Source organism: Triplophysa rosa, unplaced genomic scaffold (assembly GCF_024868665.1).
Source record: "Triplophysa rosa unplaced genomic scaffold, Trosa_1v2 scaffold531, whole genome shotgun sequence".
NCBI classification, from domain to species: domain Eukaryota; kingdom Metazoa; phylum Chordata; class Actinopteri; order Cypriniformes; family Nemacheilidae; genus Triplophysa; species Triplophysa rosa.
The window spans coordinates 1-13,737 of NW_026634543.1; the positions used below are offsets into that span (position 1 = coordinate 1).

Genomic DNA, 13,737 nt, shown 5'->3' on the forward strand with positions numbered 1-13,737 from the left:
AGACCGACACCAAACAAAGGAAACACTAGGGCTTATATACACTGGGATAACAAAGAAACAAGAAACACCTGGGGAAACTAATTAACAAGAAAAACTACAAAGGACTACAAACATGGCACACAACAGGAAGTGACAGAAAAGTTCACAAAGACAGGGGAAACACGGACTGGGATCGTGACAGAGCCCCCCCTCTAAGGGCGGATTCCAGATGCCCCAAAACAGTCCAGGAGGGCAGAGGCGGAACAGGGGGCGGGATGGAGGGCCAGGCCCGTGAAGGGGAACTGGGCCTGGGCCGCGGAGCAGAGGCGGACCTGAGTCATGGTCAGGCGGCCAGGGAAGTGGACCTGGGCCATGGTCAGGCGGCCAGGGAGGCGCTGGCAGGGCTGGAAGCCACGGAGGTGCAGGCTGGTCAGGAGGCCAGGAAGGCACACAGGCGAGAGCTCTGGGAAGCACACAGGCGAAGGCTCTGGAAGTCCGGACAGGACCGGCTCGAAGACCTCTGGAAGGTCGGACAGGACCGGCTCGAAGACCTCTGGAAGGCTGGACGGGACCGGCTGGAGGCTCGGGCGTGGAAGGCAGGGCTGAAAGCCCGAGCTTGGCAGCCATCTTTGCAGCAGGCGAAGGTGCGGCAGTGCAGTGCACCGCCCAAACACACCCCAACGCCGCAGCCACCACCAGCAGAGCAGACTCCCGGAACAGGACCTCAGGAGCAGGCACCTCTCGGACCACCGGACTGGACGCCGGCTGCTGCACCGGACTGGTTCCCGGCTGGATCACCGGCTTGGCGGCCATGACGTCTGGAGACTCTGGCTTGGCGGCCATGACGGCTGGAGACTCTGGCTTGGTGGCCATCTTGCGAGCGGGCTCTGGACTGGCGGCCATCTTGCGAGCGGGCGCTGGACTGGCGGCCATCTTGCGAGCGGGCTCTGGACTGGCCATCGGAGCCTGAGGCCTACTGCCCCCTCCAAAAAAAAGTTCAGGGGCAGCCTCCTCCTCCACCTTGCCCACATTGAAGGGGGACCCGCTCAACGCCAGGGCCAGCTCTACAAAGTTCACCAATCTCCCTTGAGAATCAAACGGGGCAAGCTGTAATTGAAGTGGTTCGTTTAAGCTTTTACGGTAAAAAACCATGAGTGAATTATCTGGGTAGTGTGTTTGTGGAACGAGATCCAAAAAGTCCTGGGTATGATTCTCAAGGGAGCGGGAGCCCTGGCGGAGCATAAGGAGGCGCATCGCCGGGTGCCAAAACACTGCTGGATCCATAGTGGTCGGTCTTTCTGTAACAGATTAATCCAGGCAGGAAGCGGATCCACGTGCAGTAAAAGATTTTAATTAAATAAACAAAGACAAAACAAACCAAGGTAATCCACAGGAACGTAGGAGGCACAAAATCTGGTTCCCGGCTGGGCGGCCATGACGGCTGGAGACTCTGGCTCGGCGGCCATGACGGCTGGAGACTCTGGCTCGGCGGCCATGACGGCTGGAGACTCTGGCTTGGCGGCCATGTTGCGACTGGGCTCTGGACTGGCCATCGGAGCCCGAGGCCTACTGCCCCCTCCAAAAAAAAGTTCAGGGGCAGCCTCCTCCTCCACCTTGCCCACATTGAAGGGGGACCCACTGAATACAAACCAAATGTATTCTCATTTCTATAACCTTTACAATAGCATAATTTGACACAAGCTGTATTATCTATTTTAACTCAAATAAAATAAATTAACTGGCCTAGTTCTTTTAAGTAGCCTAAACAAATGACAAAATGAAGTAATGAAGTAAAATCTTTTTTTTTTACCCTGAAGAAGTGAAATAGGTTTAAAATGTGTACAGTATAATCTTAGTCCTATTTATAGCAATGTTTTATTTGCATGTTATGTAAATTAAGGCCTTTCGCGTGGTATGGTGTGTGTAGATCGTGTTGCTTACGAGGCGATTTTTATTTATTGTCATCTCTTTAATTAACTAGAACAACAAATTCCATCTTAATAATGTCAAACCGTAAAAGTAATTAAAGTTCATTTTTTACTAAAGAACGAAGAATAAAATGTGAATACATTTCTTATTTCAACGTGTCTTTCTAGAAAATGTCCAGGTTTGACCAAATCTCAATGGGTCTTGCCTGCTCAAATCGGCATCAAGCTTGGTTGAGGATGTGATTGGTGCTGTGAGCAGAGTGGTCCAGGCGTGAGTCACATCCCGTGACGCAAGCAGAGAGAAGAGCAAGGCGCAGCATCCCCCATCCTCCATAGTATTTCTCTCAATCCGACGCGTACAATAACGACCGACGAAACAAGGGAAACGAAATCGAATTTTGTGGCTTGTTATCAGGTAAGGTGGACATAACCTGCTGTATTACTAAAGATTTTAGCAGGATGTACGACAAACGTGTTTTAGCGTGAGAATATTAGCCTGCTTGTTTTTCATGTGCTGCGTGATGGGGCGTCCATGTTTTCTTGTTGACACAGTGTATGAAAGACTGACATGCTTTCTATGAGATTGCACCTGCTTTTACATGTTTTATCGCGAGATACAATTTTGGAGTCCGTTTGATTTATTAATATCGACGTTTTAATGGACAAAGTGATATTAGAGATTTTGCCCTTTGCATTTGTGTATGTTCCATTTCTGAATACGCCCCTTTTTGATGAACAGAACAAAGTAAAAAAACAATAATAAGATCATCATCAGAAATGAATGTTAATATAATATTAATTATTCTTAATAATTCTCAGTTGTGTGTCATATTGACTTCTAAAAGGGCAACTGAAGCTGACTTGAAGTATTCAAATAAATGTGAATGAACAGTCATTGTTGACCTTATTTTGACAAATGTAGTTGGCTATTATTTTAAGATTTTACTTAACAGTATGCACACTAAGATCAATAAAAGAGGATAAGTTAGTTGTGCCAGTTCATTTCTGGTAAAGGGAATTCTGCACCTTCATATGTTTAACTGTAATAATCAGAAAATAAGATGGTATTGTATATTGTCAGTTATCGTTTTGAAAAGACAAGATTGACTGAATCCTAACCTTGCAGGCCATATATAAATTATAAATAAGAACATTATGAATGTTATCTTTAAAAAGATTTGACTTCTGATGAAAGGACTTGTTGATTATTTTTGCAGGAATCTATTGCCATCAAGTCTGTTTGTGTAACTGAGGCAAATCTTTCTAGTACATATTGTAAACAAGTCCCTGTTGGATACAGTAAAAAAATCAGAAAGCTTGCAGTACCACAGATGGGTAATGTGGGAGCTTAACATATCCCTAACATATTTGTCCTCAGTTCCATGGGCAGTATAGGAAGAAGTGAGTCATGCCTTTGCTTCATGCTAAACTTAGAGTCTGGCAGGGAGGAATATCTGTGGAATGGCATTATTGTGATTTGGCATTATTGTGATTTAAGCAGGTATCAAATAGGGCTGCTCGATTATGACAAAAATCATAATGACGATTATTTTGGCCAATATTGAGATCCCAATTATTTAACATGATTACTCACTAAGTTTTAAAACAACATAGAAAAATAAAAAAACTTGGCTTTTAAACTGTGAATTCAACTGAAAAATAAATGTAAAGAAATAGCACAGCTGAACCACTGGAAAAGAAGGGGGTGCGCTGTGGATTTATACCACAAGAAAAGAGATGATCCTTGCAAAATGGAATGCGGCACAATAATCGTTTTACGTCGATTATTATGTTTTTGTAATTGTTGAAGGCCAAAATTGACGATTACAATTATTTTCGATTAATTGCACAGCCCTAGTATCAAATACAAAAATATGTCAAGCTTTATTTATTAGGACCTCCTTTATATAAATGTTATTTTGAAAAAAATGTTTCTTATAGAGATAAACTCATATTATCTTGTACTGAAAGTAAACTTATTCCTTCAATGATGCATCACCGTCATTGGGAATTTTTCTGAAAATGAAATAAACACAAAAGGATGACTGTAAATCTATCCAATCTTATTCATTATCCTCATTCAATGTTAATAAACAGAACATTTGTTTCTTGGCTGTGAGACTGTATAGCTCAACACCTAATATCTATGAATGTTGTTAAATATGCAATTTTTAAATTCCAGGCCGAATAACACAAAACAGAATGACTAAAGAAGACACTTCTGAGGTGGAAGAGGCCCAGCCCTCTGACTTCAGTCCCATTCATGAACCCCGCAAGAAACCCATTGTGCATCCATCTGCACAGGCTCCGCTTCCCAAGGACTATGGTGGGTTTCTCAACCTGCTGTACAAGATATTATATTTGAAGATGAAATATGAATTGTGTTTACACACAGTTCACAGCGCAAAATGTGCTGGTGGAATACAATCATAATGGTTCTTTTTCTGAGGTGAATTTATTTTGTGTAAAAAATCCTGTAAAAAATGTTTTGCCCTTGTCTATTTCAGCGTTTACCTTCTTTGATCCAAATGATCCAGCCTGTACGGAGATTCTGACAGACTCTCGGACCACAATCCCCGAGCTTTTCGCCATTATCCGCCAGTGGGTCCCTCAAGTTCAGCACAAGATCGACATTATAGGCAGTGAGGTGAGGTCAACAACCTTGTTTTTCGCAAGATTGGTTGGAGGTATAGACAAGAAACCACTATAAGCCATCCCATTCAAGAAACAATAATAAATGTCTGATCATGCAATCTTGTAGAAACATTTTAATTGTTTTACACCCAATGGATGACAACAGTGACCTTCTAAAAGTATACCATGCCATTCAAAAACAATGTTGGGCTGTATATATTGAGAGGATTGAGTCTTCTAGTTTTTCTTTGTAATTGAACTTTTCGGTCTTCTAAACCCATGTGGAATGGGTTGTGTAACACTTTTGAGGACTTTGTCTTGTATTTTTTGCAAGGAAAGACAGTTTGTTCATGCATATCTGATCAGATTTACTTATAACGTATTTACTGTGTTTAGAGGAAATCATTTGCTGTTAAAGGGATAGTTCACCCAAAAATGACAATTCTGTCATCATTTACTCAAGTTGTTTCAAGCCTGCATATACTGTATTTCTTTATGTATTTGAAAGAATGTTAGCAATTTTCAGTTCTGGGACATCTTCCGCTTCCTTGGTAGAAAAAAATATTGTATTTTTTGTTCTGTTGAACGCAAAATTAGATATTTTGAAGAATTTAGGGAAACACACAGTTCTGGAACGGTTATGGTTTTTATGTTTTTCAGAGTTTTAGAAAAGCTAGCACATGCTTCACTGTATTAGATCATGTTTGTGATTTTTATTTCATTTTAAATGCTTGTATACATTTGCCAGTTTTGCTGTTGGTCTATAGAGATGTATAGGTAAAGGGTAATGATGGTGCTGTAATCTCTAGAGGTACTAAAGTCACAGGTGTCATGGCTCTGCATCACTTAGTCATGTTTTTCTTGGTCCTGTGGCAGAGTAATGACAAAGCCTTTGGTTATGTGTGGAGAGAAACATATTATTGTCCTTTTGACAATAATATGCGTTCTCTCCAGTGTCTCGTCATTGGCCCCGCCCCTCTCGTTTCCTGTATTGTTTCCCGGCCGTGTTTGATTACCCTCACCTGCCCTGTGTCGTTATCCTTCGTTTGTCTTCCCTTTAAATAGTCCTCATGTGTCATTGTCTTGTTGCTCGTGGATTACGTTCTATGTTCCCTGCTGTTCGTTCGTGGAGTTCTCGTTTCCTGCCTTGTCTTGCGCTATCTTGCCCGTTTTGTGAGTTTGGTTTTGTATATAATTTATAGTTCTCGTTTTGCCCCCTTGTGGGAAGTTTTGTTTATCTTTTGATAAGTCTCTTGTTTATGTTTTTGTTACCCCCCACCGTGGGTTGTTTTTTTTTGTTGTTGTTTGTTTAAATAAATAAGAGTCTTGTGTTTAACCCCTTCACCTCTGCCTGCCTGCAATTGGGTTCTTCCCCGCAATTCGTGACAGAATCCACGAGCCACATCAGAACCCAGTAGGCAGCATGAGCACCGGGCGGTCCCACCAAGGTCGCCTCCTCTGTGGACTTCACCAGGGGAGCGAGAGCGTGGACAAGTACGTGGAGAGGTTCCTGGACATCGCCGAGAATGGCGTCTTCGGGGGGGAAGGAGGAACTCGCGGTGCTATTCAACTCCGGTCTCAGGAATCCACTCTCGAGGGCGGAGATGAGGGCGTTGAGACCATGGACTCAGATCGCTCCACGTCGGACAGCCACACGGCGTCCCTGAGCGTGGGTCCCTGCAGATCGGGGTTGTGGGCACCACCACGCCATCCTCCCCACTCTCGGCAGCCTTTCCACCGTCCACCAGCCTCATTGGCAAGCCGGGGAGGCGAGAATCATGGGGGTCCTCGTCGGAGGCCTCCAACCCCGAGCCAGCCGTGCCCTTCACCTCCTTTCTTCAGCCGACCACCAGACGGGTGGCTCGGCTGAAGAAGAAGCGGCAACGGAGGGGGGCGCAGACTCCGGTACAGCCAGTGTCCAGTCCAGCATCCAGCCCGGTGCAGCAACCGGCGTCCCAGCTGGTGCTCCAGCCAGCGTCCAGTCCGGTGCAGCCGGCATCCCAGACGGTGATCCAGCCAGCGTCCCAGCCGGTGGTGCAGCCGGCGTCCAGTCCGGTGGCCAGTCCGGCGTCCCAGTCGGTGATCCAGCCAGCGTCCCAGCCGGTGGTGCAGCCGGCGTCCAGTCCGGTGGCCAGTCCGGCGGCCAGTCCGGCGTCCCAGTCGGTGATCCAGCCGGCGTCCCAGCCGGTGATCCAGTCCGATGTCTAGTCCGGCATCCAGTCTGGTGTGGCCGGCGTCCAGTCCGGTGCCGTCGGCACCCAGTCCTGTGTCCAATCCGGTGCAGCCGGCATCCAGTCTGGTGCAGCCGGAGTCCATTCCGGTGTCCTGTCCTGCCCAGCCGGTGCAGCAGCCGGCGTTCCAGCCGGCGCCCAACCTTGTCCCGCCGACGTTCAAGTCGGCGGTTCCCCCCAGGGCTTCCCCCGTCAAGACCCCCGGGGCTTCACGCTTTCAAGCGCCGCCCCGGACTAAGACTGTTCCCCCCTCTCCCTACCCTCATGGACTTCCACCCTTTGGACTGCCCCCCATGAGCCCTTGTTTAGCCCCTCCCCCCTCCCATGTTTGTTATTTTTATTATCACATCCTAATCCTGTCGTTTTGTATTCCTGTCTGCCCTTGATATTGTTTGCCATGTTTTGCCTTGTTTTGTCTGTCACCCAGTCTGTCTTGTCTCATCCGTCTACCCCTTGGTGAGCACCTGGAGGTGCTCATTAAAGGGGGGGCTTCTGTCATGGCTCTGCATCACTTAGTCATGTTTTTCTTGGTCCTGTGGTAGAGTCATGACAAAGCCGTTGGTTATGTGTGGAGAGAAACATATTATTGTCCTTTTGACAATAATATGCGTTCTCTCCAGTGTCTCGTCATTGGCCCCGCCCCTCTCGTTTCCTGTATTGTTTCCCGGCCGTGTTTGATTACCCTCACCTGCCCTGTGTCGTTATCCTTCGTTTCTCTTCCCTTAAATAGTCCTCATGTGTCATTGTCTTGTTGCTCGTGGATTACGTTCTATGTTCCCTGCTGTTCGTTCGTGGAGTTCTCGTTTCCTGCCTTGTCTTGCCCTATCTTGCCCGTTTTGTGAGTTTGGTTTTGTGTATAATTTATAGTTCTCGTTTTGCCCCCTTGTGGGAAGTTTTGTTCATCTTTTGATAAGTCTCTTGTTTATGTTTTTGTTACCCCCCACCGTAGGTTTTTTTTTTGTTTGTTTTTTGTTTAAATAAATAAGAGTCTTGTGTTTAACCCCTTCACCTCTGCCTGCCTGCAATTGGGTTCTTCCCCGCAATTCGTGACAACAGGATATGGAAGGGGAAATAAGCTTCCTCCATCTTCTGCCCTAAATCAGCTCACTTGTCACATTTGTACAACTTAAATCTCTGTCTATGGCAAGTAGCCCATTGGGGTCTGCTACAACTTTTGCATCTCTATCGCCCTCTCTGTTTGAAACCTAAAATTGCAGGTTACTTTACGTACTTATGTGTTGAAAATATGCAAATTCAGCTCAAAACAGAAGTCATTATTATAAGCTTATTATTGTGAATCATGGTTATGTTAGAAGACTGCTACCAAAACAAGTTACGGATTGCAGCCTTAAGTTCACCTCAAAATCAAAATTGTGTTATTTTTTACTCACCCACATGATGTTCAACATGTTTTAAGACCTCCCGGCATCTTCGGAACACAAATAAAGATATTTTAGGTGACATCCGAGAGATTTCCAGGCCTCCTCATAGACATCATGGTTATAGTTGTTGTCAATGTCCAGAAAAGGACTATAGACATCGTTAAATGGGTCCATCCGCTCATAGTGGCTCAATTGGGTTTTTTTTTTAAGCGACGAGAATACTTTATGTGCGATAAACAAACCAAAATAATGACTTTAATCGATATATTCTCCTCTGTCTTGTCAGTCTGGTGCACGTTCAAGCACGTTGACGCATGCGTATTCGGTTTGAGAATATATCGATTAAAGTTGTTATTTTGGTTTGTTTTTCGCTCATAAAGTATTCTTGTCGCTTCAAAAAAATTCAATTGAGCTACTATGAGGCATTTGCATGCCTAAATGTAAGCATGTGAACAATCATTCATAAAAATGAGGTCAGTTCAAGTAGTTATTAAAAATGTAAAATGGTTCTATTTACCATATGAAATTGTATAGTTGCAATTGAACCTGAACTTATCCTGATTATNGAGTTCTCGTTTCCTGCCTTGTCTTGCCCTATCTTGCCCGTTTTGTGAGTTTGGTTTTGTGTATAATTTATAGTTCTCGTTTTGCCCCCTTGTGGGAAGTTTTGTTCATCTTTTGATAAGTCTCTTGTTTATGTTTTTGTTACCCCCCACCGTAGGTTTTTTTTTTGTTTGTTTTTTGTTTAAATAAATAAGAGTCTTGTGTTTAACCCCTTCACCTCTGCCTGCCTGCAATTGGGTTCTTCCCCGCAATTCGTGACAACAGGATATGGAAGGGGAAATAAGCTTCCTCCATCTTCTGCCCTAAATCAGCTCACTTGTCACATTTGTACAACTTAAATCTCTGTCTATGGCAAGTAGCCCATTGGGGTCTGCTACAACTTTTGCATCTCTATCGCCCTCTCTGTTTGAAACCTAAAATTGCAGGTTACTTTACGTACTTATGTGTTGAAAATATGCAAATTCAGCTCAAAACAGAAGTCATTATTATAAGCTTATTATTGTGAATCATGGTTATGTTAGAAGACTGCTACCAAAACAAGTTACGGATTGCAGCCTTAAGTTCACCTCAAAATCAAAATTGTGTTATTTTTTACTCACCCACATGATGTTCAACATGTTTTAAGACCTCCCGGCATCTTCGGAACACAAATAAAGATATTTTAGGTGACATCCGAGAGATTTCCAGGCCTCCTCATAGACATCATGGTTATAGTTGTTGTCAATGTCCAGAAAAGGACTATAGACATCGTTAAATGGGTCCATCCGCTCATAGTGGCTCAATTGGGTTTTTTTTTTCGTAAGCGACGGCAAGAATAACTTTATGTTGCGGATAACAAACCAAATAATGCTAATCGATATATTCCCTCTTTCTTGTCTACATGGTGCNACACGTATTAACTTGTAATGCATGTTGAACTTAATCGTGAATACAGTTTATCCGTTTTTATCATTTGAGCCCCGGAATTACAATTTCTCAAGTAAAAAATATTGGTTAATTAAAATATTGGTTAATTAATTTATGATAAATATAAACATCACAGGAGAATGAGAGAAGCATAGACCGCCATGTATTTCAGGTCAAGGTCGTGTATCAACATTTCATACCACTTCATCTATATAATTTGTTACCTGCCTTTTCAATTAAAGCCATCTTGTATATATATATATATATATATATATATATATATTGTTTTTAATTCAAAGATTGTCTGATTTTTTCCCTCATAATTTCTTTGAATCAGGAATATCACTCGTACTCTATACCTCCCTCTGCTATGAATTTCCATCACAAAATGGCTGCATGACATCTTGTTAATGCGATGTTCGCTGACTCAGCAATCTGACTTGCAATCTTTTTCATCAATATTAATTGACCTAATTTTTCATCATTAAAGTGCATCTCACTAATAGGGCTCTCGGCCAGCTTTCAAAGTGGCCATTTGCTATTACAAAGCTGCGTTTTCTCAAGTCCATATTTTTCTGCTAGTCTGCATTAGTTATTAATGAGGTTCCAGATGCACTGCTGTCACTCAGACATTGATAATCTTTCCCTTCAAGTCTTCAATTGTCAATGTCACTTGCAGATTTTGAAGCGAGGTTGCCATGTCAACGATCGCGATGGCCTGACAGACATGACCCTTCTCCACTACTGCTGCAAAGCAGGTGCTCACGGAGTGGGTAAGTGCTATTGGAGATGCCAGCTGAAGTCTTGACTTTCCTTACAATCCAAACCCATTCTTGAAATTTGACTTCTTTCTGTAATTGCTCGGAACAGCATCAAGGTTGTTCAAGTTTAATGAATTCTAATCAATGTAAAAGCACAACTGTATTATACTTGCCTGTCATAATGAAAGATGTCAAAAGCAGCTTGCAGCATGTGACTGTTGCTATAGGAACACTGTGTTTTCCCCTCAGGTGATCCTGAGGCAGCCCTCCGCCTGTCCAATCAGCTGTTAGCTCTGGGTGCTGACGTGAGTCTCCGCAGCCGTTGGACCAACATGAACGCGCTCCATTATGCAGCTTACTTTGACGTGCCAGAATTGATCCGTGTTTTACTCAAAGCCTCCAAACCCAAAGGTTACTCCCATACGCTTGTTTCCATAACTCTATACAAAAGTGCATTCATGGAAATCATCAGCACCTCACAGATTGAATCATTATATTAGAAATGTCAAGGATCATGTATAAGCTAATAATGAAATTACCAATGAGGGTTTGAGACTGCGGGACATCTAATTCATTTTATTGCTAATGAAGTGCTGGGTCCTTAAACATATGTGATGTTTATCTCTGCGCAGTGCTCAACTCCACGTGCAGTGACTTTCATCATGGAACAGCCTTGCATATCGCCGCCTCCAACCTCTGCCTGGGTGCTGTCAAGTGTCTACTGGAGCATGGAGCCAATCCAGTCGTCAGGGTGAGCATGATGAATTAAACTCTTCCTGTACTTTTCATCTCATCGAGTTAATCAGCTTAACTGGCTTTGCCGTAAAGCCACTCAGCTCATTTGAATGATAAGTTTTAGACATTTTTGTTGGTTGGTAAGTGTTAGTGCTCCATCAGTCTGTTCTATTTTTTAGATAAAATTATATATTATATTATAATAATGGGGAGGTATATATAAAATGTATATTTTAAATAATAAATGAATAATTGAATAATCAATAATGAATGATTTTTTGTTCACCTTAAGGAGTATTAGTCGTCTCAAAATGCTAAATGATTTATCGCCTAATTTATTTTGGTCTATCAATAACCAGAATAAACCTTTTATCCGATCTCTATATTCAACAGAACGATAAGGGTCAAGAACCCGCCGAGGTTGTTCCAGACCCCATGGACATGAGTCTGGATAAGGCTGAGGCTGCCATGGTGGCTAAAGAGCTGAAGCAGGTGTTGCTGGATGCAGTGCCGCTCAGCTGCAACCTCCCACGTGCCACCCTGCCCAACTACGACAACATCCCAGGCAACCTCATGCTCTCCTCCCTCGGCCTCAAGCTCGGGGATCGCGTGGTGCTGGACGACACCAAGGTAATGTTCGTTTATGACATGAATGCGTATTTGATTGGACGAAGATCTGGGTAGTCAGGATGAGTCATCAATATTTGGGCATTTTTTCGAAAAGCAAGCAAATTGTAAATGTGCATATCTGCTAATGGTTTAACTTCAATTTTGAAGAATACACTACGTCAAAGATGACTTACATTTTTTAGACATGCACTAAAAGCCACACATTACAATGCTGAAATATTACAATACTTGTTATATACTGTAAGAAATAGTGAACCGGTGGAGGCTCTGGACTGTGTTATTCAGAAGCGTAGTATCGTTCAAAGTTTAAGTAAGCTTCCTAGCCTATGCTCAGTCTAAATGGAAATAGAGTTCCTGTCAGCCTAAAATGAATAAATGCACCCATCGTATTAAACTCTGCCTCTCTTCTGCAGACTGGCACGCTCCGTTTCTGTGGCACCACTGAGTTTGCCAGCGGGCAGTGGGTCGGCATTGAGCTGGATGAGCCAGAGGGCAAGAATGACGGAAACGTGGGTGGGATCCGCTATTTCATCTGCCCCCCAAAACATGGTGTGTTCTAATTCATGCATTACTTGAGATTCTTTTTTTAATTCTATAAAAAGACTTTTGCTAAAATTAGATGAGTTTCTGTTTTGATTTTTCTTTCCTACTGTAGCCTACATATTATGTGGTAATAATCCACTTTTAGAGGTTTACATATGGTGTACATTTATTTACATTTAGTCATTTAGCAGATGCTTTTATCCAAAGCGATTTACAAGTAGGAGAGGGCCTACTTAACAAACAACAGTTTACCTTAAAAGCAGTGCGAGAAGTTCAATAGCGCTTTGGCAACAAACAGCTACCAGTCCAGTTCAAGCAAACACAGCAAGCTCACTACAGCTACAGCTAGCAAGGCAGACAAAATGCTTCTCTCATTTTGTCTCATTTTGTCTCTCATTTTGTGTGTGTACATTTGCTTTTCAGGCATCTTTGGTCCCGTGTCAAAAATCAGCAAAGCTGTTGAACAGATTTCCTCTTCAGTCGCTTCCACTCCCAAAACTCCTCGCATGGATTTGTCCCGTGTGACCGGCAAGATTAAAAAAGAGAAAAAAGAAAAGGAACGAGAAAAGAGTGGGTGCTAATTAAAAAAACATTGGCAAAGTTTTACTTGTGTTAAAAGAGTCGATCAAAATATTAACCTAAATATTTGTGACCCTGGACAACAAAACCAGTTTTATGGGTCAATTTTTCGAAATTGAGATTTTACATAATCTGAAAGCTGAATAAATAAACTTTCTATAGATATATGAGTTGTTAGAATAGGACAGTATCTGGCTGAGATACAACCGTTTAAAACTCTGGAATCTGAGAGCGCAAAAAAATCAAAATATTGAGAAAATTGCCTTTGAAGTTGTTAATCAGGGGCACTGTGGCAGACCATCCACTCACAAAAATAAAGTTTTTATATATTTAATGTAGGAAATTGACAAAATATCTTCATGGAACATGATCTTTACTTAATATCCTAATGATTTTTGGCATAAAAGAAAAATCGATAATTTTGACCCACACAATGTATTTTTGTCTTTTACTAAAAATGTTCCCGTGCTACTTAAGACTGGTTTTGTGATCCAGGGTCACATTTGTGTTTTGCTTCTCCACCAGCACAGAGAAAGAAGTCTCTCACTGCAATGAGTCTGGATCCTGATGGAGTAAAGGTTGAGGTTGGGGATCAGGTGTTGGTGGCGGGCCAAAAGCAAGGAATTGTTCGTTTTTTTGGAAAGACAGACTTTGCTCCTGGTATGTCTGTGTGAAGGCCTTTGCTGATTTTGTTTGTCCTAATAATAAAATAAGACAGTGGTGATTTTTGAGACTAATACATTTATTGTTGCTGTATATTTGATCTGTCTTTGAACATATGCTTGTGTGTTTGTGTGATCAGGGTATTGGTTTGGTGTGGAGTTAGAACAGCCCACTGGAAAACATGACGGCAGTGTATTTGGAG

General features: G+C 42.8%; 1 protein-coding gene across 1 annotated transcript; it reads left to right on the forward strand.

Moving 5' to 3' along the window:
- Positions 1-2,187: 2,187 nt before the first annotated feature.
- LOC130551003 (CAP-Gly domain-containing linker protein 3-like) lies at positions 2,188-13,731 on the forward strand (the record flags this gene model as incomplete). Its single annotated transcript, XM_057328539.1, has 11 exons — positions 2,188-2,322; positions 4,090-4,233; positions 4,415-4,554; positions 10,304-10,397; positions 10,635-10,796; positions 11,018-11,136; positions 11,514-11,750; positions 12,164-12,299; positions 12,717-12,863; positions 13,398-13,532; positions 13,675-13,731. Coding segments are annotated over exons 2-11 (1,351 nt in total), but the record flags the coding sequence as incomplete, so codon positions are not given.
- Positions 13,732-13,737: the final 6 nt, after the last annotated feature.